Genomic DNA, 25,394 nt, shown 5'->3' on the forward strand with positions numbered 1-25,394 from the left:
TGAAGTGTTAAAAAATGAAATATTAAACAACGAAATATTAAACAGTGAATTAATAAATATTAAACATTGAAAAATTAAACAATGAAATTTTAATGAAATATTAAATGATGAAATATTTTTAAATGAATTAATAAATAAGGAAATATTGAACAATGAAATATTAAACAATGAAATATTAAACAATGAATCAATAAATAATGAAATATTAAACAATGAAATATTAAACAATGAATCAATAAATAATGAAATATTAAACAATGAAAAATCAAACAATGAAATATTAATGAAATATTAAACAATGAAGAATCAAACAATGAAATATTAAAAATGAAATATTAAAAATGAAATATTCAACAATGAAATGTAAAAAAATAATTAATAAATAATGAAATATTAAATAATGAAATATTCAACAACGAAATATTAATGAAATGTTAAACAATGAAAAAAATGAATAAATAATGAACTATTAAAAAATGAAAAATTATTGACATTTTGAACAATGAAATAGTAAACAATGAAATAGTGAACAATGAATCAATAAATAATGAAATATTAAGCAATGAAAAATCAAACAATGAAATATTAAACAATGAAAAATTAAACAATTAAAATTTAAAAATGAAATATTAAAAAATGAAATATTAAACAATGCAAAATTAATGAAAAATTAAACAATGAAATATTAAAAATATAATAATGAAATATTAAACAATGAAAAATTAAGCAATGAAATGTTTAACAATGAAATAAACTATGAAATACTAAACAATGAAAAATTTTAAAATGAAAAATTAAAAAATGAAGTATTAAAAATGAAATATTAAACAATGAGATATTAAAAAATGAATTAATAAATAATGAAATATTAAACAATGAGATATTACACCATGAAATATTAAATAATGAAACATTAAATAATGAAATATTAAAAAATGAATTATCAAATATCCCGGGGACCCTAAAACAGCACCAGAAACACCGGCCCAGGCTGGCCTGGGCAGCACCAAACCAAATGAAATAAAATAAAATTAAATTAAATTAAATTAAATTAAATTAAATTAAATTAAATTAAATTAAATTAAATTAAATTAAATTATTAAAATAAAATATAATAATTAAAACTAAAATAAAATAAAATATAAAGAAAAATAAAATAAAATAAAGTGAAATAAAATGAAATAAAATAAAATGAAATAAAATAAAATGAAATGAAATGAAATGAAATAAAATAAAATAATTAAAATAAAATATAGTAATTAAAACTAAAAATAAAATATGAAGAAAAATAAAATAAAATAAAGTGAAATAAAATGAAATGAAATGATATAAAATATAATGAAATAAAATAAAATGAAATAAAATGAAATGAAATTAAATTAAATTATTAAAGTAAAATATAATAATTAAAACTAAAATAAAATAAAATATAAAGAAAAATAAAATAAAATAAAGTGAAATAAAATGAAATAAAATAAAATGAAATGAAATAAAATAAAATAAAATAAAATAATTAAAATAAAATATAATAATTAAAACTAAAAAAATATGAAGAAAAATAAAATAAAATAAAGTGAAATAAAATGAAATGAAAAAAAATGAAATGAAATAAAATTAAATAATTAAAATAAAATATAAAGAAAAAGAAAATAAAGTGAAATAAAATGAAATGAAATAAAATAAAATGAAATTAAATAAAATTAAATAATTAAAATAAAATATAATTAAAACTAATATAAAATAAAATATAAAGAAAAATAAAATAAAATAAAGAGAAATAAAATGAAATAAAATAAAATAATTAAAATAAATTATATTAACAATAAAATAAAATATAAAGAAAAGTAAAATAAAATAAAGTGAAATAAAATGAAATGAAATAAAATAAAATGAAATAAAATAAAATGAAATAAAATTAAATAATTAAAATAAAATATAATAATTAAAAATAAAATAAAATATAAAGAAAAATAAAATAAAATAAAGTGAAATGAAATAAAATAAAATAAAATGAAATAAAATTAAATAATTAAAATAAAATATAATAATTAAAAATAAAATAAAATATGAAGAAAAATAAAATAAAATAAAGTGAAATAAAGTGAAATGAAATGAAATAAAATAAAATGAAATTAAATAAAATGAAATAAAATGAAATAAAATATATAAAATAAAATAAAATTAAATAAAATGAAATAAAATAAAGAGATTTTAAAAATTAGGGGAAAAAAAGTAAATAAAAAATAACATAAAATATAAAAAAAGAAATAAAAAAAACGAAAAACAAAACAAACCCCAAAAAACCCAAAACCAAAAAAATTAAAAAACAAAAAAACGTAAAAACCCCACAAAAAACCAAAAAAACCAAAAACCAAAAAAATTTAAAAAACCAAAAAAACCCCCAAAAAACCCAAAAAAACCCATAAAAAAAAACCAAAACAAAAAACAAAAAAAAACCCTCAAAAAAAGGTGGTAAAATGAACTAAAAAATCAAAAAAAGGAAATGCCGTAAAGTGCGGCTGTCACAAAATGGCGCCGTAAAGCGCGAGTGTCACAAAATGGCGCCGTAAAGCGCGAGTGTCACAAAATGGCGCCTGTCGTAAAAGGGCCGTAAAGCGCGGCTGTTTCAAAATGGCGCCCTTAGGAGCGACTGTCGCAAAATGGCGCCGTAAAGCGCGACTGTCGTAAACGGTGCCGTAAAGCAAAACTGTCGTAAAAGGTGCCGTAAAGCGCGACTGTCGTAAAAGGTGCCGTAAAGCAAAACTGTCGCAAAAGGTGCCGTAAAGCGCGACTGTCGCAAAAGGGGCCGTAAAGTGCGACTGTCGTAAAAGGGGCCGTAAAGTGCGACTGTCGCAAAAGTTGCCGTAAAGCAAAACTGTCGCAAAAGGGGCCGTAAAGCGCGACTGTCGTAAAAGGTGCCGTAAATCGCGACTGTCGTAAAAGCGGCCGTAAAGCGCGACTGTCGTAAAAGGTGCCGTAAAGCAAAACTGTCGTAAAAGGGGCCGTAAAGCGCGGATGTCGTAAAAGGTGCCGTAAAGCAAAACTGTCGTAAAAGGGGCCGTAAAGCGCGGATGTCGTAAAAGGTGCCGTAAAGCAAAACTGTCGTAAAAGGTGCCGTAAAGCAAAACTGTCGTAAAAGGTGCCGTAAAGCAAAACTGTCGTAAAAGCGGTCGTAAAGCGCGACTGTCGCAAAAGGTACCGTAAAGCGAGACTGTCGTAAAAGGCGCCGTAAAGCGCGACTGTCGCAAAAGGGTCGTAAAGCGCGATTGTCGCAAAAGCTGCCGTAAAGCAAAACTGTCGTAAAAGGTGCCGTAAAGTGCGACTGTCGTAAAAGGTGCTGTAAAGCAAAACTGTCGTAAAAGCGGCCGTAAAGCGCGACTGTCGTAAAAGGGGCCGTAAAGCGCGACTGTCGTAAAAGGGGCCGTAAAGCAAAACTGTCGCAAAATGTGCCGTAAAGCGCGACTGTCGCAAAATGTGCCGTAAAGCGCGACTGTCGTAAAAGGTGCCGTAAAGCAAAACTGTCGCAAAAGGGGCCGTAAAGCGAGACTGTCGTAAAAGGTGCCGTAAAGCGCGACTGTCGTAAAAGGTGCCGTAAAGCAAAACTGTCGCAAAATGTGCCGTAAAGCGCGACTGTCGTAAAAGGGGCAGTAAAGCAAAACTGTCGCAAAAGCGGCCGTAAAGCGCGACTGTCGTAAAACTGCCGTGAGTTTTGGCTGTCGTAAAAGGAGCCCATTCAGCAGAGCCTTTGCACACGGGTGTTTCAAGCGCTTTTTTGGCCTCTCCCGCCGGGCCGTGGCTGCCGCGGGGCCGCTCCCGGCCCTCGGGCGCTGCTCCAGCCCCGTTTGCTGCACGGGCCGTGCCCGCAGCCGCCGCCCCGCCCCTTTTGCGAGCTCCGCCCCTTGCGGCCGCTGCGAGTTTTCAGCCGGCCCCGCCGCCTCCTGCCCTTGGCACCGCGCGGCTTCCGTAGCCGCGGCCCCGCCCCCTCCTGCCTTTTGGCACCGCGCGGCTTCCGTAGCCGCGGCCCCGCCCCCTCCCGCCGCCGCCGCCGCTTCTCCCCCGTTCCCCGCGCGTGCGGCCGCTCCCGCTGCCCCCCCCCGTCCCCCTCGCCCCCTTTGCCGACCCAGCGGGGCCGGTGCTGGCCCCGGTCCCGCCGCTGCTGCTGCGTCTTTGCCGTTCCCTGCGGCTCCCGGCTCTGCGGTGCCGAGCGCGCCTGGCGCAGCCGCGGTGCCGCCCCCCCAACCCCGGCGTTCCGAGCTGCCCCCGGTCCCGGCACAGCACCGGAGCGCCCCAGCCACCCCGTGCCGCCGCCGCTGCGGCGTCCATACCGGCGGCCGCGGCTTCTCCCGTGCCGCCGCTCCAGCCCGGCGTCCCGGCAGCGCCGCCCCAGCTCCCAGCGGCCGCACGCCGCGCTCCAGCCGCCCGACCGGCCCGCCACAGCTCGCCATGGCCGCCCCGCCGCCCCTCCCGCCTCCCGCCACCCCCCTCGGGATCATCTCCCGCTGCCGGGGCCGCTCCGCCGCCGCCGCCGCCCGTGGCCGCTTCCCCGCTCCTGCCGCCGCTGCTGCTGCCGAGCCGCGCCTGCCCCCCCGCAGCCCTCCCGCTTCAGCGCTGCGGCATTGAGCGGCTCCGCCGCCTCCCGCGACCGCGGCAATCCCGGCGCTCCCTCCCGCGCCCGCAGCCGCGGCCCCGCTCCCGTTCCTGCAGCTCCGCCGCCTCCCGCACCCCCCCCCGCCCGCCGCCGCCGCCGCCGCCATTTTGGCTCCCTCACGTCGCCCTAGCGACGCAACGCGCATGCGCAGTTGCTACAACTCCGCGCCGCTTCCGGGATCAGCCGCGCGCATGCCCAGTTTTATTTGCCCGGCCCCGCCGCCATTATGGCTTCCTTCATGACATTTGCCGCAGCTTTGGTGCTGCACGGTCCCGGTTCCGGGGCGCTCCGTGCCGCTGTCTGGCCACGGCCGCCATTGCCGTGCCCGGGCACGCCGCTCCCGCCGCCACCGGGTCCGGAGGCGGCGCCACAGCGGGCGGGAACTGCGGCGGCTCGCGTGTATCCATCCGCGCCTCGCGTGTATCCATCCGCGGCTGTGCCGCTGCCGGAGCTTGAGGGGCCGGGCACGGCCGCATCACCGAGAGATCCCTCCGCAGCGCGGGACGCTGCACAGCCCACACCCGATATCCCTCCGCGTGTTCGGCTTCCGCGCTCCCAGCACCGGGTGGGACTACTTTCCCCCCCCCCGAATTCCCATCAAAATTCCCCAAAACTCCCCCAAAATCGGCCCCAAAATTCCCCTAAAATCGGCCCCAAAATTCCCCTAAAATTGTCTTTAAACCCTCTCAAAAATTGCCCCAAATTTGCTGCAAAATTCCCCAAAAATTTTCCCCTCAAAATCGGCCCCAAACTCCCCCAAAATTTGCCCCAAAATTGTCTTTAAACCCTCCCAAAAATTGCCCCAAATTTGCCCCTCAAAATCGGCCCCAAAATTCCCCCAAAATTGTTGTCAAACCCTCCCAAAAAATACCCCAAATTTGCCGCAAAATTCCCCAAACTTTTCCTCTCAAAATCGACCCCAAACTCCCCCAAAATTTGCCCCCAAATTCTCCCAAAATTGTCTTCAAACCCTCCCAAAAATTGCCCCAAAATTTTCCCCTCAAAATCGGCCCCAAACTCCCCCAAAATTTGCCCCAAAATTGTCTTCAAACCCTCCCAAAATTTGCCCCAAATTTGCCCCAAAATTCCCCAAAAATTTTCCCCTCAAAATTGGCCCCAAACTCCCCCAAAATTTGCCCCAAAATTGTCTTTAAACCCTCCCAAAAATTGCCCCAAATTTGCCCCTCAAAATCGGCCCCAAAATTCCCCCAAAATTGTTGTCAAATCCTCCCAAAAAATACCCCAAATTTGCCGCAAAATTCCCCAAACTTTTCCTCTCAAAATCGACCCCAAACTCCCCCAAAATTTGCCCTAAAATTCCCCCAAAATTGTCTTCAAACCCTCCCAAAAATTACCCCAAATTTGCCCCAAAATTTTCCTCTCAAAATCGACCCCAAACTCCCTCAAAATTTCCCCCAAATTCTCCCAAAATTGTCTTCAAACCCTCCCAAAAATTGCCCCAAATTTGCTCCAAAATTGTCCAAAATTTCCCCTCAAAATCGGCCCCAGACTCCCCCAGAATTTGTCCCCAAATTCCCCCAAAATTCTCTTCAAACCCTCCCAAAAATTGCCCCAAATTTGCCCAAAAATTTCCCCCAAAATTGGCCCCAAACTCCCCCAAAATTTGCCCCCAAATTCTCCCAAAATTGTCTTCAAACCCTCCCAAAAATTGCCCCAAATTTGTCCCAAAATTCTCCAAACTTTTCCTCTCAAAATCGACCCCAAACTCCCCCAAAATTTCCCCCAAATTCTCCCAAAATTGTCTTCAAACCCTCCCAAAAATTGCCCCAAAATTTTCCCCTCAAAATCGGCCCCAAACTCCCCCAAAATTTGCCCAAAATTGTCTTCAAACCCTCCCAAAATTTGCCCCAAATTTGCCCCAAAATTCCCCAAAAATTTTCCCATCAAAATTGGCCCCAAACTCCCCCAAAATTTGCCCCAAAATTGTCTTCAAACCCTCCCAAAAATTGCCCCAAAGTTGCTCCAAAATTTCCCCTCAAAATTGGCCCCAGACTCCCCCAAAATTTGCCCCCAAATTCCCCCAAAATTCTCTTAAAATCCTCATAAAAATTGCCCGAAATTTGCCCCCAAATTCCCCCAAAATTGTCTTCAAACCTTCCCAAAATTGCCCCAATTTTGCCCCAAAATTTTCCCCAAAATTGGCCCCAAACTCCCCAAAATTTGCCCCAAATTTTCCCCCAGAGTCGGCTCCAAATCTCCACAAAATTCACCCCAAGTTTCCCCCTCCCAAATTTCCCAATATTGGCTTCAAACCCCCCAAAAAATTCCCCCCAAAATTGCCCCAAAATTACCCAAAATTTCCCCAAACTCCCCCAAAACAGACCCCAAAAAATCCCCCAAAATTCGCTCCAATCCCCCCCAAAATTGGCTCCAAATTTCCCCCAAAAAGCCCCAAACTCCCCCAAAATTGGCTCCAAACTCCCCCAAAATTGACCCCAAAATTGACCCCAAATTCCTCCAAAATTCCCCAAAATTGGCTCCAAATCCCCCCAAAATTGACCCAAATTCGGCCCAAAATTCCCCAAATTTTCCCAAATTTCCCCAAATCCCCCCCACCATCCCCAACCCCCCCGAATTCCCAAAGAAAATTCCGGAATTTTCGCAGTTTTGGGGTTTTTATTTTGGGGTCCATAAATAAAGGGGGGGGGGGGACGGAGGGGTCGGGACCCCCCCTGGAGCCCCAAATTGGGGGGAAATTCCCAAATTTTGGGGGAATTTGGGGAATTTTGGGGAGATTTTGGGGAGATTTTGGGATTCCCAATGGGAATTTTAGGGGGAATTTTGGGACTTCCAAAGGGAATTTGGGGGAATTTTTGGAGGGATTTTGGGGAATTTTGCGGTGATTTTGGGATTCCCAAGGGGGAAATTTTGGGAATTTTGGGGCTTTCAAAGGGAATTTTGGGAGAAATTTGGGGAATTTTAGGGGATTTTGGGGAAGAATTTGGGGTTCCCAAAGGGAATTTAGGGGCTCCCAGGGGGAATTTTGGGAATTTTTGGAGGGATTTTGGGGGAAATCTGGGGGATTTTGGGGAATTTTGGGTGAATTTTGGGGATTTTTGGGAATCCTGGGGCTTCCAAAGGGAATTTGGGGATTTCAGGAGGAATTTTGGGGCTCCCAGGGATGAAATTTTGGGAATTTTGAAATTCCCAATGATAATTTTGGGGTTTTGGGGGAATTTTGGGACTCCAGGGCTGGAATTTTGGGAATTCTGGGACTTCCAGGGTAGAAATTTGAAGAATTTTGGGACTCCAGGGATGGAAATTTGGGAAATTTGGGGAATTTCTTGATTCCCAGGGGTGAAATTTTGGATATTTTTGCAATTCCGGGGTTCCCACGATGAAATTTTAGGAATTTTGGGGCTCTCAAAGGAAATTTTGGGACTCCCAGGGTGAAATTTTGGGGGAATTTTGGAATTTTTGGATTCCGGGGGGTGAAATTTGGGCATTTCTGGGGCTCCCGGAGCCTCTTGGTCCTTTCCCAGTCCGGAGGAATTTTTGGGGAATTTCCCCCAAATTTTTTTGGGGAATTTTTGGGAGGTTCCAGGTGGGAATTCCGGGGGTCCCGCCCCCTTTGGGGTTTTTTGTTTTTTGGGGGAAATTTTGGGGTTTTTTTAGGGATTTTCCGGCTTTTTCTTGACCGAAATTCGCTTTTTCCGCGCCGCCAGCATCTCGTAGAAGGGATCCACGCTCACCGCAGCCCTGCCGGGAAATTTGGGAATTTTTGGGAATTTTTTGGGAATTTTTGGGAATTTTTTGAGCAATTTTTTTGGGAATTTATTGGGAATTTTTTTGGGGATTTTTTTGGGGAATTTTTTCCCGGGAGTTTTGCCCTCACCGGTCAGTTTTAACCCCAAAAATTCCCATTTTAACCCCAAAAATTCCCATTTTAACCCCCCCAAATCCCCCTTTATCAACCCCCAAATATTTTTTGGACAATTCCTGAATTTTTGGGAATTTTTGGGGGATTTTTTTGGGATTTTTTTGGGGAATTTTTTCCCAGAGTTTTGCCCTTATGGGTCAGATTTAACCCCAAAAATTCCCATTTTAGTGCCAAAAAATTCCCATTTTAACCCCCAAAAATTCACATTTTAATCCTAAAAAATCCCATTTTAACCCCCGCAAAGCCTCATTTGAAAACCCCCAATTTTTTCAGGGAATTTTTAGGAATTTTTAGGAATTTTTTGGGAATATTTTGTCCCTCACTGGATGGATTTGATCCCCCACAAATTCCCATTTTAACCCCCCCAAATCCCCCTTTATCAACCCCCAAATATTTTTTCGACAATTCCTGAATTTTTGGGAATTTTTTTGGAATTTTCAGGAAATAATTGGAATTTTTTGGGGAATTTTTTCCCAGAGTTTTGCCCTCACCGGTCAGATTTAACCCCAAAAATTCCCATTTTAACCCAAAAAAAATCAAATTTTAAGCCCAAAAATTCCCATTTTAACCCCCCAAACCCCCCTTTATCCACCCCCAAATTTTTCAGGGAATTTTTAGGAATTTTTTGGGAATATTTTGTCCCTCACTGGATGGATTTGATCCCCCACAAATTCCCATTTTAACCCCAAAAAATCCCATTTAAACCCCCCCAAACCCCCCTTTATCAACCCCCAAATATTTTTTGGACAATTCCTGAATTTTTGGGAATTTTTTTTGAATTTTCAGGAAATTATTGGGATTTTTTGGGGAATTTTTTTGGGAATTTTTTCCCGGAGTTTTGCCCTTATGGGTCAGATTTAACCCCAAAAAATTCCCATTTTAGTGGCAAAAAATTCCCATTTTAACCCCCCCAAAGCCTCATTTGAAACCCCCAATTTTTTCAGGGAATTTTTAGGAATTTTTAGGAATTTTTTGGGAATATTTTGTCCTTCACTGGACGGATTTGATCCCCCAAAAATTCCCATTTTAACCCCAAATAATCCCATTTTAACCCCCCCAAACCCCCCTTTATCAACCCCCAAATATTTTTTGGACAATTCCTGAATTTTTGGGATTTTTTTTGGAATTTTCAGGAAATTATTGGGATTTTTTGGGGAATTTTTTCCCAGAGTTTTGCGCTTATGGGTCAGACTTAACCTCAAAAATTCCCATTTTAACCCCAAAAATTCCCATTTTAACCCAAAAAATCCCATTTTAACCCCGTAAACTCCCATTATTCCACCCCCTGACCATTCTGGGGACAATTCCCAGGATTTTTAGGGAACATTCTGGAATATTTTCCCCCCCTCACTGGATGGATTTGACCCCAAAAACCCCGAAAAATTCACATTTTAACCCCCAAAAAATCCCATTTTAACCCCGTAAACTCCCATTATTCCACCCCCTGATTATTCCAGGGACAATTCCCAGGATTTTGGGAACATTCTGGAATATTTTCCCCCTCCTCACTGGACGCATTTAATCCCAAAAATTCACATTTTAGTGCCTAAAAAATCCCATTTTTACCCCAAAAAATCCCATTTTAACCCCGTAAAATCCCATTTCTCCACCCCCTGGTTATTCCAGGGACAATTCCCAGGATTTTTAGGGAACATTCTGGAATATTTTCCCCTCTCCTCACTGGATGGATTTGATCCCCAAAAACCTCAAAAAATTCCCATTTTAGTGCCAAAAATTCCCATTTTAACCCCAAAAAATCCCATTTTAACCCCGTAAACTCCCATTTCTCCACCCCCTGACCATTCTGGGGACAATTCCCAGGATTTTGGGAATATTCTGGGATGTTTTCCCCTCTCCTCACTGGATGGATTTGACCCCAAAAAATTCTCAATTTTAGACCCTTTTCACCCCCAAAAAAATCCAATTTTAACCCCAAAAAAATCCCATTTTAACCCCGTAAACTCCCATTATTCCACCCCCTGACCATTCTGGGGACAATTCCCAGGATTTTGGGAACATTCTGGAATATTTTCCCCCCTCTCACTGGATGGATTTAATCCCAAAAAATTCTCATTTTTAGACCCTTTTTACCCCCAAAAAATCCCATTTTAACCCCAAAAATCCCATTTTAACCCCGTAAACTCCCATTATTCCACCCCCTGGTTATTCCAGGGACAATTCCCAGGATTTTTAGGGAACATTCTGGAATATTTTCCCCCCTCACTGGATGGATTTGATCCCAAAAAAATCTCATTTTTACCCCATAAAAATCCCATTTTAACCCAAAAAAATCCCATTTTTAACCCAAAAAAATCCCATTTTAACCCCGTAAACTCCCATTTCTCCACCCCCTGGTTATTCCAGGGACAATTCCCAGGATTTTTAGGGAACATTCTGGAATATTTTCCCCCTCCTCACTGGATGGATTTGATCCCCAAAAACCCCAAAAAATTCACATTTTAGTGCCTAAAATTCCCATTTTAACCCCGAAACCCCCCATTTCTCCACCCCCTGACCATTCCAGGGACAATTCCCAGGATTTTGGGAATATTCTGGGAATATTTTCCCCTCCTCACTGGATGGATTTGACCCCCAAAAACCCCGAAAAATTCACATTTTTACCCAAAAATCCCATTTTAACCCCGTAAACTCCCATTTCTCCACCCCCTGATCACTCTGGGGATAATTCCAAGGATTTTAGGAACATTCTGGGAATGTTTTGCCCCTTTCTGGACAGATTTGAGCCCGAAAAAAATCTCATTTTCAGACCATTTTCGCCCCAAAAAATCCCATTTTAACCCCGTAAACTCCCATTTCTCCACCCCCTGGTTATTCCAGGGACAATTCCCAGGATTTTGGGAACATTCTGGAATATTTCCCCCCCTCACTGGATGGATTTGATCCACTCCTCCTTCTGCTCGCGCGTGGGGGCCGAGATCCTGTACACGACGTGGTTCCCCTCCACCACCCGCCCGTCCGCCTCCGTCTTGCAGGCCTTGATCAGCTGCCCCTTGTTGTTGGGGATGTAGAGCTCGAAACAGTGCTGGGAAAACCAGTAAGAACCAGTAAGAACCAGTACAAACCAGTTTGGGGAGAATTGGGAAAATCTGGGAAAAACTGGAACAAAAACGGGGCGGGAAAAGGGGAAAAATGGGGGGAACAAAGGGGACTTTGAAATGGTGTGGAAAGGGTTAAAAATCAGTAGGAACCAGTTTGGACCAGTAAGAACCAGTACAAACCAGTTCAGACCAGTAGGAACCAGTTTGGGGAAAACTGGGAAAATCTGGAACGAAAACGGGGTGGGAAAAGGGGAAAAAGGGGGGAAAAAGGGGAAAATTCTGGGAAATTTTGGGGCTTTAGAATGGTGTGGAAGGGGTTAAAAACCAGTTCAGACCAGTATAAACCAGTAGAGACCAGTTTGGGGAAAATTGGGAAAGTCTGGAGTGAAAACAGGGCAGGAAAAGGGGAAAAAAGGGGGGAAATGGGGACTTTGAAATGGTGTGGAAAGGGTTAAAAATCAGTAGGAACCAGTTTGGACCAGTTCAGACCAGTAGGAACCAGTTTGGGAAAAAGTGGAAAAATCTGGAATGAAAACGGGGCAGGAAAAGGGGAAAATCGGGCAAGAAAAGGGGAAAAATGGGGCAGGAAAAGGGGAAAAATGGGGGCAAATGGGGACTTGAAAATGGTCTGGAAAGGGTTAAAAACCAGTTCAGACCAGTAGAAACCAGTTTGGGAAAAAATGGAAAAAACTGGAACGAAAACGGGGCGGGAAAAGGGGGGAAAAAGGGGGGAAATGGGGACTTTGAAATGGTGTGGAAAGGGTTAAAAATCAGTAGGAACCAGTTTGGACCAGTTCAGACCAGTAGGAACCAGTTTGGGGAAAATTGGGAAAATCTGGAGTGAAAACGGGGCGGGAAAAGGGGAAAAATGGGGCAGGAAAAGGGGAAAAATGGGGGCAAATGGGGACTTGAAAATGGTGTGGAAAGGGTTAAAAACCAGTTCAGACCAGTAGAAACCAGTTTGGGGAAAATTGGGAAAATCTGGAGTGAAAATGGGGCAGGAAAAAATGGGGGAAAATGGGGGAAAAACGGGGGAAATGGGGAGGTTTGGGGACTTGGAAATGGTGTGGAAGGGGTTAAAAACCAGTAGGGACCAGTAAGAACCAGTATAAACCAGTTCAGACCAGTACAAACCAGTTCAGACCAGTATAAACCAGTTCGGGGAAAAAATGGAAAAAACTGGAACGAAAACGGGGCGGGAAAAGGGGAAAAAATGGGGGCAAATGGGGACTTTGAAATGGTGTGGAAAGGGTTAAAAATCAGTAGGGACCAGTTTGGACCAGTAAGAACCAGTACAAACCAGTATAAACCAGTTTGGGGAAAATTTGGAAAGTCTGGAGCGAAAACAGGGCGGGAAAAGGGGAAAAATGGGGGGAAAATGGGGGAAAAGGGGGGAAAAATGGGGACTTTGAAATGGTGTGGAAAGGGTTAAAAACCAGTAAGAACCAGTTTGGGAAAAATCTGGGAAAATCTGGAGGGATTTTGGGCCATTTTTGGGGTGATTTTGGGATGATTTTGGGCCATTTTTGGGCCATTTTTAGGGTGATTTTTGGGCCATTTTTGAGGTGATTTTGGGCCATTTTTGGGTCATTTTTAGGGTGGTTTTTGAGATGATTTTGGGCCATTTTTGGGGTAATTTTTGGGGTGATTTTTGAGATGATTTATGGGCCATTTTTAGGGTGATTTTGTGATTTTTGGGCCATTTTTGGGCCATTTTTGGGGTGATTTTGGGCCATTTTTGGAGTGTTTTTGGCCATTTTTGGGGTGCTTTTGGGCCATTTTTGGGCCATTTTTGGGCCATTTTTAGGGTGATTTTGTGATTTTTGGGCCATTTTTTGGGCCGATCTTTGGGGTGAATTTGGGGCCATTTTTGGGCCATTTTTTGGGCCATTTTTAGGGTGATTTTTGGGCCATTTTTGGGGTGATTTTGGGCCATTTTTGGGGTGATTTTTGGGCCATTTTTGGGGTGATTTTTTGGTGATTTTTAGTGTGATTTGGGGCCATTTTTGGGGTGATTTTTTGGCCATTTTTACGGTGATTTTTGGGGTGATTTTTGGGGTGATTTTGGGCCATTTTTAGGGTGATTTTTGGGCCACTTTTGGGGCCATTTTGGGCCATTTTTGGGGTGATTTTGGGTGATTTTTGGACCATTTTTGGGGTAATTTTGGGCCATTTTTAGGGTGATTTTTTTGGTGATTTTTAGGGTGATTTTGGGCCATTTTTAGGGTGATTTTGGGCCATTTTTGGGGTGATTTTTTGGTGATTTTTGGGTAATTTTTGGGGTGATTTTGGGCCATTTTTAGGGTTATTTTTAGGGTTATTTTTAGGCCATTTTTAGGGTTATTTTGGGCCATTTTTGGGCCATTTTTAGGGTGATTTTAGGCCAATTTTGGGTGATTTGGGGGTAATTTTTGAGATGATTTTTAGGGTGATTTTGGGCCATTTTTGGGGTGATTTTTGGGCCATTTTTGGGTGCTTTTTTGTGATTTTTGGGGTGATTTTGAGATGATTTTGGGCCATTTTTAGGGTGATTTTGGGCCATTTTTGGGGTGATTTTTGGGCCATTTTTAGGGTGATTTTTTGGTGATTATTGGGGTGATTTTGGGCCATTTTTGGACCAATTTTGGGGTGATTTGGGGCCATTTTTGGGGTGATTTTGGTCCATTTTGGGGGTCACTTTGGGCCATTTTTAGGGTGATTTTGGGTGGTTTTTGGGGTGATTTTTGAGATTATTTTTTGGGTGATTTTGGGCCAATTTTGGGCCATTTTTGGGGTGATTTTTTGGTGATTTTTGGGGTGATTTTGGGCCATTTTTGGGGTGTTTTTCGGCCATTTTTAGAGTCATTTTTGGGGTGATTTTTGGGGTGATTTTTGGTGATTTTTAGGGTGATTTTTTGGGTGATTTTGGGCCATTTTTACGGTGATTTTGGGGTGATTTTTGAGATGATTTTTGGGGTCACTTTGGGCCATTTTTGGGGTGATTTTGGGGTGATTTGTGAGATTATTTTTCGTGATTTTTGGGGTGATTTGGGGTGATTTTTGGGCCATTTTTGGGGTGATTTTTGAGATGATTTTTGGCCATTTTTAGGGTGATTTTGGGCCATTTTTTGGGGTGATTTTTTGGTGATTTTTGGGTGATTTTTGGGGTGATTTTGGGCCATTTTTAGGGTTATTTTTAGGGTTATTTTTAGGCCATTTTTAGGGTTATTTTGGGCCATTTTTGGGCCATTTTTAGGGTGATTTTAGGCCAATTTTGGGTGATTTGGGGGTAATTTTTGAGATGATTTTTAGGGTGATTTTGGGACATTTTTGGGGTGATTTTGGAGTGATTTTTGAGATAATTTTTGGGGTGATTTTGGGCCATTTTTGGGGTGGTTTTTGGGGTGATTTTGGGGATTTTTTAGGGTGATTTTGAGATGATTTTGGGCCATTTTTGGGGTGTTTTTTGGGGTGATTTTGGGTGATTTTGGGGTGATTTTGAGATGGTTTGGGGCCATTTTTCGGCCATTTTTGGGGTGATTTTGGGCCACTTTTACAGTGTTCATTGGGGTGATTTTTGGCCATTTTTGGGGTCATTTTTGGGGTGATTTTGGGCCATTTTTAGGGTGATTTTGGGCCATTTTTGGGGTGATTTTGGGGGTGATTTCGGGGCCATTTTTGGGTCATTTTTAGGGTGGTTTTTGAGATGATTTTAGGCCATTTTTAGGGTAATTTTGGGCCATTTTTGGGTGGTTTTGGGCCATTTTTGGGGTGATTTTGGCCCATTTCTGGCCCATTTTTTGGGTTATTTTGGCCCATTTTTGGGGTGCTTTTGGGCCATTTTTGGTCCATTTTTTGGGTGATTTTTGGGGAGATTTTGGCCCATTTCTGGCCCATTTTTGGGTGATTTTGGCCATTTTTGGGGCTGTCTCTCACCGGTTTGCGCGGATCCTCCACCTCGCGGATGCTCAGGTTCTCCAGGGGGATGATTCCCCGCGGCTCCTTGTCCTGGAACCCCAAAAATTCCACAAAATTTGGGCAATTTTGGGGAAATTTTGGGAAATTTTGAGAATTTTTGGCAATTTTGGGGGAATTTGGGGATTTCTCTGGGGAAATTTGGGCAATTTTGGGCTGAATTTGGGGCATTTTGGGGCCAATTCCACCTCAGGGATGATCCCCTGTGGCTCCTTGTCCTGAAACCCCAAAAATTCCAGAAAATTGAGAAAATTTGGGCAATTTTGGGGGAATTTGGGGCAAATTCCACCTCAGGGATGATTCCCCGCGGCTCCTTGTCCTGGAACCCCAGAAATTCCAGAAATTCCACAAAATTTGGGCAATTTTGGGGAAATTTTTGGAAATTTTGAGAATTTTTGGCAATTTCTGGTGAATTTGGGGATTTCTCTGGGGAAATTTGGGCAATTTTGGGGTGAATTTGGGGCATTTTGGGGCAAATTCCACCTCAGGGATGATTCCCAGGGGCTCCTTGTCCTGGAACCCCAAAAATTCCAGAAAATTGAGAAAATTTGGGCAATTTTGGGGGAATTTTGGGCAAATTCCACCTCAGGGATGATTCCCTGTGGTTCCTTGTCCTGAAACCCCAAAAATTCCAGAAATTCCAAAAAATTTGGGCAATTTTGGGGAATTTGGGGCAAATTCCACCTCAGGGATGATCCCCTGTGGCTCCTTATCCTGAAACCCCAAAAATTCCAGAAAATTTGGGCAATTTTGGGGGAATTTTTGGAAATTTTGAGAATTTTTGGCAATTTCTGGTGAATTTGGGGATTTCTCTGGGGAAATTTGGGCAATTTTGGGCTGAATTTGGGGCATTTTGGGGCAAATTCCACCTCAGGGATGATTCCCTGGGGTTCCTTGTCCTGAAACCCCAGAAATTCCAGAAATTCCACAAAATTTGGGCAATTTTGGGGGAATTTGGGGCAGATTCCACCTCAGGGATGATCCCCTGTGGTTCCTTGTCCTGGAACCCCAAAAATTCCAGAAATTCCAAAAAATTTGGGCAATTTTGGGGCAATTTGGGGCATTTTGGGGCAGATTCCACCTCAGGGATGATCCCCTGTGGCTCCTGGTCCTGAAACCCCAGAAATTAAAAAAAATTTGGGGATTTTTGGGGAAATTTTGGGAAATTTTGAGAATTTTTGGCAATTTCTGGTGAATTTGGGGATTTCTCTGGGGAAATTTGGGCAATTTTGGGTGAATTTGGGGCATTTTGGGGCAAATTCCACCTCAGGGATGATCCCCTGGGGCTCCTTGTCCTGAAATCCCAAAAATTCCAGAAATTTTGGGGAATTTTTGGGGAAATGTTGAGAATTTTTGGCAATTTTGGGGGAATTTGGGGAATTTTTTCAAATTTTTGGGGTGTTTTGGGATATTTTGGGGTGAATTTTGGGTGATTTTGGCTCAATTTTTGATGGTTTTGGGGCAGATTTTTGGCATTTTTGGGGGATTTGGGGGCAGTTTTGGGGGATTTTGGGGCTTCCAAGGTGGAATTTGGGGATTTTGGGGGTGAATTTTGGGGTTTTGGGATATTTTGGGGCTCTCACCGTGGTGTACTCGAAGAAGTAGAGGCAGATTTGGGATTTTGGGATTTTGGCTCAATTTTTGATGGTTTTGGGGCAGATTTTTGGGTGGTTTTGGGGGCATTTTGGGGCGGTTTTGGGGGATTGGGGGTTTTTGGGGTGAATTTGGGGGATTTTTAGGGTGAATTTTGGGGTGAATTTTGGGGATTTTGGGGCTCTCACCATGGTGTACTCAAGTAGTAGAGGCAGATTTGGGATTTTGGGGTGGATTTTGGGTGGTTTTGGGGGATTTTGGGGCGGTTTTGGGGGATTTTGGGGCTCCCAAGGTGGAATTTGGGATTTTTGGGGTGAATTTTGGGGTGAATTTTGGGGTTTTGGGTCTCTCACCGTGGTGTACTCGAAGTAGTAGAGGCAGATTTGGGATTTTGGGGATTTTGGCTCAATTTTTGATGGTTTTGGGGCAGATTTTGGTGGTTTTGGGGGATTTTGGTGCTGCCAAGGTGGAATTTGGGGTTTTTGGGGTGAATTTTGGGGATTTTTGGGGGTGAATTTTGGGGATTTTGGGCTCTCACCGTGGTGTACTCAAAGTAGTAGAGGCAGATTTGGGATTTTGGGGTAAATTTTGAGATTTTTGGCTCAAATTTTCAGCATTTTTGGGGTATTTTGGGGCGGTTTTGGGGATTTTGGTGCTCCCAAGGTGGAATTTGGGATTTTTGGGGTGAATTTTGGGGATTTTGGATTTTTTGGGCTCTCACCGTGGTGCACTCGAAGTAGTAGAGGCAGATTTGGGATTTTGGGTGAATTTTGGGGGATTTTGGCTCAAATTTTTGGCATTTTTGGGGATTTTGGGGTGGATTTGGGGGATTTTGGTGCTCCCAAGGTGGAATTTGGGATTTTTGGGGTGAATTTTGGGGATTTTAGGGCGGTTTTGGGGTGGATTTTGGGTGATTTTGGCTCAAATTTTCGGCAGTTTTGGGGGAGATTTTGGTGCTCCCAAGGTGGAATTTGGGGTTTTGGGGTGAATTTGGGGTGAATTTTGGGGATTTTGGGGCAGATTTTGGGGTGAATTTGGGGTGAATTTGGGATTTTTGGGGCTCTCACCGTGGTGTACTCGAAGCAGTAGAGGCAGATTTGGGATTTTTGGGTGAATTTTGAGATTTTTGGCTCAATTTTTGATGTTTTTGGGGGATTTGGGGGCGGTTTTGGGGGATTTTGGGGTTCCCAAGGTGGAATTTGGGGATTTTGGGTCTCTCACCGTGGTGTACTCGAAGTAGTAGAGGCAGTTGTCGGTCAGGATGAACCAACGGCGCTTCCACGTCTTCACCCGCCCGCCTGGGAGGGGATTTGGGCAAATTTGGGCGATTTTGGGCAAATTTCCAAAATTTGGGGGGAATTTTGGGGGAAACCTGGGATTTTTTGGGGGATTTAGGGGGGATTTAGGGAGAATTCAGGGGATTTTGGGGGAAATTTCAAAAATTTGGGGGGAAATTTGGGGATTTTGGGGGAAATCTGAGGGGATTTTGGAGGGAAATTTGGGGGATTTTGGGAAATTTGGGCAAATTCCAAAAATTTGGGGCAAACCTGGGATTTTTGGGGGAAATTTTGGGGATTTTGGGAGAGATTTTGGGAGAATTCAGGGGATTTTGGGGGGGATTTGGGGGAAATCTTCAGGATTTTGGGGGAAAATTTGGGGGATTTTGGGGGAAATTTGGGGGATTTTGGGAAAATCGGGAAAATTCCAAAAATTTTGTGGGAATTTTGGGGAATTTAGGGGCATTTTGGGAGAATTTGGGGGATTTTGGGGGGAAATTTGGGGGATTTTGGGAGAATTCAGGGGATTTTGGAGGGAAATTGGGGGGATTTTGGGAAAATCGGGGAAATTTCAAAAATTTTGGGGAATTTTGGGGGAATTTAGGGGAATTTTGGGAGAATTCAGGGGATTTGGGGGGAAATCTGGGGGATTTTGGGAAAATGGGGGAAATTCCAAAATTTTGGGGGAATTTAGGGGGATTTTGGGGGGAAATTTGGGGGATTTTGGGAAAATCGGGGAAATTTCAAAAATTTTGGGGGAATTTTTGGGGAATTTAGGGGGATTTGGGGAGAGATTTTGGGAGAATTCAGTGGATTTTGGGGAATTTTGGGAAATTTGGGCAAATTCCAAAAATTTGGGGCAAACCTGGGATTTTTGGGGGGAATTTTGGGGGATTTGGGGAGAGATTTTGGGAGAATTCAGGGGATTTTGGGGAGCATTTGGGGGATTTTGGGGGAAATCTTCAGGATTTTTGGGGGAAATTTGGGGGATTTTGGGGGGAAATAGGGGGGATTTTGGGAAATTTGGGGAAATTCCAAAATTTTGGGGGAATTTTGGGGGAAACCTGGGATTTTTGGGGGGAAATTGGGGGAAATTTGGGGCATTTTGGGGGAAATCTTCAGGATTTTGGGGTATTTGGGGAATTTTGGGGGAAATTGGAATTTTGGGGGATTTGGGGGAATTTTGGGGGAAATTGGAATTTTGGGGGAATTTCAGGGAAATCTGGTGGATTTTTAGGGGAGGTTGAGGGAATTTTGGAAATATTTGGGGAGATTTTGGGGCAAATTTGGGGAGATTTTGGGGCAAATTTTGGGGAGATTTTGGGGTTTTTTGGGGGGTCCCAAGCGTTGCCCCTCCCCCAGCCCTGCACTCACCTCCTGGGGGGTCCCAAAGCCAGCACCGGGGGGGGGGGGGGGGAGGGGCAGAAATTTGGGAATTTTGGTAAAATTTGGGGCAATTTTGGGGAGATTTAGGGAAAATTTGGGGAATTTTGGGAGGATTTGGGGAGGGAATTTAGGGAAATTCGAAGAATTTTGGGGGGATTTTGTGAGGATTTTGCCAATTTTGGGGGGTGGAATTTGGGGAATTTTTGGAGAATTTTGGGGGAATTTTGGGAATATCCAGGGAAGGAAAAGAAAGAAAGAGAAAAAAATTCATTAAAATTCAGCAAAACCAAACTGGGAGAGAATGGGGGGAACTGGGAGGGGGCGTGGCCAGAGGATGGGGGTGTGGCCAAGTGAAGTGGGCGTGGCCAGGGCAGTGTCCCACCCACTTTAAACCCATAAAACCTTAAAAAATGCCCAAAAATGGGAATTTTGGAGTAATTTCAGTGGGATTTTTTGGGCGTGGCCCGGTGAGGGCGTGGCCCAGATGTTGTGGGCGGGGCCTGGGTGTGGTGGGCGTGGCCAGGGCTGTGTCCCACCCACATTAACTCCATAAATGGTCAAAAAATGCCCAAAATTTGGGATTTTGGAGCAATTTCAGTGGCATTTTTTGGGCGTGGCCCAGGTGTGGTGGGCGGGGCCTGGGTGTGGTGGGCGGGGCCTGGGTGCGGTGGGCGTGGCCATGGCTGTGTCCCACTCACTTTAACCCCATAAAACCTTAAAAAAATGCCCAAAATTTGGGATTTTGGAGCAATTTGAGTGGGATTTTGTGGGCGTGGCCTGGTGAGGGCGTGGCCCAGGCATGGTGGGCGTGGCCTGGGTCTGGTGGGCGTGGCCTGAGTCACGCCCCACCTACTTTTAGCCACATTCAATCCCTATAAATCCTTAAAAAATTCCTAAAAATTTGAATTTTTGAGTAATTTCAGTGGGATTTTTTGGGCGTGGCCAGGTGGGGGCGTGGCCCAGGTGTGGTGGGCGGGGCCTGGGTGCGGTGGGCGTGGCCATGGCTGTGTCCCACTCCCTTTAACCCCATAAAACCTTAAAAAATGCCCAAAAATTTGAATTTTTGAGTAATTTGAGTGGGATTTTGTGGGAGTGGCCTGGTGAGGGCGTGGCCCATGTGTGGTGGGCGTGGCCTGGGTCTGGTGGGCGTGGCCTGAGTCACGCCCCACCCACTTTTAGCCACATTCAATCCCCATAAAACCTTAAAAAATGCCCAAAAATTTGAATTTTTGAGTAATTTCAGCGGGATTTTTTGGGCGTGGCCCGGTGGGGGCGTGGCCCAGACTTGGTGGGCGTGGCCCGGGCGCGGTGGGCGGGGCTTACCCAGCTTGAGCAGCCAGCCCTCGCGGTCGGGGGTTGAAGAAGGTGTGGGTGAGGTCGTTGCCGTCGTCCTCGGGGATCTTGAAGGGCTCCGAGCGGATGCTCTCGTACAGGTTCTGGGATTTGGGGGGAATTCGGGAAAATTCGGGAAAATTCGGGGATTTGGGGGGAAATTTGGGGATTTTTGGGAATTTTTGGGGGAATTTTTGGGGGAATTTTTGGGGGAATTGAGGGGAAATTTGGGGGGATTTTGGGGGAAATTTGGGGGGATTTTGGGGAAAATTTGGGGATTTTTTTGGAATTTTTGCGGATTTTTGGGGGAATTTTAGGGGGGAATTATGCGGAATTGAGGGGAAATTTGAGGGAATTTTGGGGGGGATTTTGGAGGGAATTTTGGGGGGAAATTTGGGGGATTTTGGGGGATTTTTTTGGGGATTTTTGGGGAATTTTAGGAGGGAATTATGGGGAATTGAGGGGAAATTTGAGGGATTTTGGGGGAATTTTTTGGGGAATTTTTTGGGGATTTTGGGGGAATTTTTGGGAGGAATTATGGGGAATTAAGGGGAAATTTGGGGGGATTTTGGAGGGAATTTTGGGGATTTTTGGGAATTTTTGGGGGAATTTTTGGGGGATTTTTGGAGAATTTTGGGGGAATTTTTGGGGGGAATTATGCAGAATTGAGGGGAAATTTGAGGGAATTTTGGGGGAATTTTTTGGGAATTTTGGGTGGAATTAGGAGGATTTTGGGGGGAATTTTTGGGAGGAATTATGGGGAATTAAGGGGAAATTTGGGGGGATTTTGGAGGGAATTTTGGGGATTTTTGGGAATTTTTGGGGGAATTTTTGGAGGGAATTTTGGGGGGAATTTTTGGGGGATTTTTGGAGAATTTTGGGGGAATTTTTGGGGGGAATTATGGGGAATTGAGGGGAAATTTGGGGGAATTTTTTGGGAATTTTGGGTGGAATTAGGAGGATTTTGGGGGGGATTTTTGGGAAAATTTGGGGATTTTTTGGAATTTTCGTGGATTTTTGGGGGAATTTTAGGGGGGAATTATGGGGATTTTTGGGAAATTTGGGGGGATTTGGGGGGGAATTTTTGGGGGATTTTTGGGGAGATTTTGGGGGAATTTTTGGGGATTTTTTAGAATTTTCGCGGATTTTTGGGGGAATTTTAGGGGGGAAATTTGGGGGGATTTTGGGGGGGATTTTGGAGGGAATTTTGGGGATTTTTTGGAATATTCGGGGGAATTTTGGGGGGAAATTTGGGGGGATTTTGGGGGATTTTTTGGGGATTTTTGGGGGAATTTTTCGGGGGAATTATGGGGAATTGAGGGAATTTGGGGGGGATTTTTTGGGGAATTTTCGGGGGAATTATGGGGAATTGTGGGGAAATTTGGGAATATTTTGGGAGGGATTTTGGGGGGAATTTTGTGGGATTTTTGAGGATTTTTGAGGAATTTTGGGGGAATTATGAGAGATTTTAGGGGAAATTTGTGGATTTTTGGGGGAATTTTTGGGGGGAATTACAGAAGAATGTGGGGGATTTGGGGGGAAATTTGGGGGGAATTATGGGCAATTGAGGGGAAATTTGGGAATATTTGGGGGGGGATTTTAGGGAGAATTTGGGGGGATTTTTTGGGGATTTTTGGGCCATTTTTTCACCTTTTTTCCCCCAAACTTTGCCCCCCACACCTGACCCGCCCCCGAGCCCCTCCCAGGCCCCGCCCCGGCCCCGCCCACCCGCAGCAGCTCCTCGGGCAGGTCACCCCCATCATTGACACCCCCCTCTAAAATCCCCATTTTTTCACCTTTTTTCCCCCAAATTTCTTCCTTTTTCTCCCCAAACTTTGCCCCCCACACCTGACCCCGCCCCCGGGCCCCGCCCAGGGCCCCGCCCCAGCCCCGGCCCCGCCCACCCTGAGCAGCTCCTCGGGCAGGTCACCCCCATCACTGATACCCCCTCTAAAATCCCCATTTTTTCACCTTTTTTCCCCCAAATTTCACCTTTTCTCCCCCAAACTTTGCCGCCCACACCTGACCCCGCACCCTGGCCCCGCCCCGGCCCCGCCCACCCGCAGCAGCTCCTCGGGCAGATCACCCCCATCACTGATACCCCCAAAATCCCCATTTTTTCACCTTTTTTTCCCCCCAAATTTCACCTTTTTCTCCCCAGACTTTGCCCCCCACACCTGACCCCGCCCCCGAGCCCCTCCCAGGCCCCTCCCAGGCCCCGCCCACCCGGAGCAGCTCCTCGGGCAGGTCACCCCCAAAATCCCCATTTTTTCACCTTTTTTCCCCCAAATTTCACCTTTTTTTCCCCCAAACTTTGCCCCCCACACCTGACCCCGCCCCCTGGCCCCGCCCCGGCCCCGCCCCGGCCCCGCCCACCCTGAGCAGCTCCTCGGGCAGGTCACCCCCATCATTGACACCCCCTCTAAAATCCCCATTTTTTCACCTTTTTTCCCCCAAATTTCCCCCAAACTCCCCCAAACTTTGCCACCCACACCTGACCCGCCCCCGAGCCCCGCCCAGGCCCCGCCCCGGCCCCGCCCACCCTGAGCAGCTCCTCGGGCAGGTCGCCGCCGTCGTTGATGCCGCGGTTCATGGCCACGAAGCGCTCGGCCGAGGGCTTGTCCCGCACGTTGGGGTTGTGCAGGCTCGTGTTGAGCATGATCACGGCGAAGGAGAGCACGTAACACGTGTCTGACACGCCAGCGACACGCCAGGAACACAGGGGAGGCACAGGTGAGCTCCTAACCCGGCCAGGTGTGGCCCTGTGTCACCCAGGTGTGGCCCTGTGTCACCCAGGTGTGATCCTGAGTCACCCCAGGTGAGCTCAGGTGTGTCCCTGTGTCACCCAATTGTGGCCCTATGTCACCCAGGTGTGGCCCTGTGCCACCCAGGTGTGATCCTGTGTCACCCAGGTGTGTCCCAGGTGGGACAGGTGAGCTCCTAACCCTGCCAGGTGTGTCCAGGTGTGTCCAGGTGTGTCCAGGTGTGTCCCTGTGTCACCCAGGTGTGATCCTGAGTCACCCCAGGTGTGTTTGTGTCACCCAATTGTGTCCCTGTGTCACTCAGGTGTCACCCTGTGTCAGCCCAGGTGTGTCCAGGTGGGACAGGTGAGCTCCTAACCCGGCCAGGTGTGGCCCTATGTCACCCAGGTGTGATCCTGAGTCACCCCAGGTGTGTCCCAGGTGGGACAGGTGAGCTCCTAACCCAGCCAGGTGTGTCCCTGTGCCACCGAGGTGTGTCCCTGTCCCACCCTGTGTCACCCCAGGTGTGTTTGTGTCACTCAATTGTGACCCTGTGTCACCCAGGTGTGATCCTGAGTCACCCCAGGTGTGCCCAGGTGGGACAGGTGAGCTCCTAACCCGGCCAGGTGTGGCCCTGTGTCACCCAATTGTGTCCCTGTGCCACCCAGGTGTGATCCTGAGTCACCCCAGGTGTGTTTGTGTCACCCCAGGTGTGTCCAGGTGAGCACAGGTGTGTCCCTGTGCCACCCAATTGTGTCCCTGTGTCACCCAGGTGTGGCCCTGTCCCATCCAGGTGTGATCCTGAGTCACCCCAGGTGTGTCCAGGTAAGCTCAGGTGTGGCCTTGTCCCACCCAATTGTGACCCAGTGCCACCCAGGTGTCACCCTGTGTCAGCCCAGGTGTGTCCAGGTGGGACAGGTGAGCTCCTAACCCGGCCAGGTGTGTCCAGGTGTGTCCCTGTGTCCCCAAATTGTGGCCCTGTGTCACCCAGGTGTGATCCTGAGTCACCCCAGGTGTGCTCCTAACCCGGCCAGGTGTGTCCCTCTGCCACCCAATTGTGTCCCTATGTCACCCAGGTGTGGCCCTGTGCCACCCAGGTGTGATCCTGTGTCACCCCAGGTGTGTTTGTGCCACCCAGGTGTGCCCAGGTGGGACAGGTGAGCTCCTAACCCAGCCAGGTGTGTCCCTGTGTCCCCCAATTGTGTCCCTGTGTCAGCCAATTGTGACCCTGTGCCACCCAGGTGTGATCCTGAGTCACCCAAGGTGTGTTTGTGTCACCCAGGTGTGAGTCTGAGTCACCCAGGTGAGCCCAGGTGGGACAGGTGAGCTCCTAACCCAGCCAGGTGTGGCCCTGTGTCCCCCAATTGTGTCCCTGTGCCACCCAGGTGTGATCCTGTGTCACCCAGGTGTGTTTGTGTCACCCCAGGTGTGTCCAGGTGAGCTCAGGTGTGTCCCTGTGTCACCCAGGTGTGTCCCTGTGTCACTCAATGGTGTCCCTGAGTC

The 25,394-nt window shown here is 45.2% G+C and overlaps 1 protein-coding gene across 1 annotated transcript in view; it reads right to left on the minus strand.

The window, feature by feature from the left end:
* Nucleotides 1-8,154: 8,154 nt before the first annotated feature.
* LOC129134592 (cytohesin-2-like) overlaps nucleotides 8,155-25,394 on the minus strand; it is a 26,927-nt gene continuing 9,687 nt past the window's right edge. The window contains 7 exon segments of the mRNA XM_077171009.1: nucleotides 8,155-8,368; nucleotides 11,438-11,592; nucleotides 15,524-15,595; nucleotides 18,377-18,453; nucleotides 21,142-21,172; nucleotides 21,174-21,254; nucleotides 23,693-23,841. Coding sequence (XP_077027124.1) covers nucleotides 8,281-8,368; nucleotides 11,438-11,592; nucleotides 15,524-15,595; nucleotides 18,377-18,453; nucleotides 21,142-21,172; nucleotides 21,174-21,254; nucleotides 23,693-23,841 — 653 coding nt within the window. The 3' untranslated portion in view covers nucleotides 8,155-8,280.

Source organism: Agelaius phoeniceus, chromosome 37 (assembly GCF_051311805.1).
Source record: "Agelaius phoeniceus isolate bAgePho1 chromosome 37, bAgePho1.hap1, whole genome shotgun sequence".
Classification (NCBI taxonomy): Eukaryota; Metazoa; Chordata; class Aves; order Passeriformes; family Icteridae; genus Agelaius; species Agelaius phoeniceus.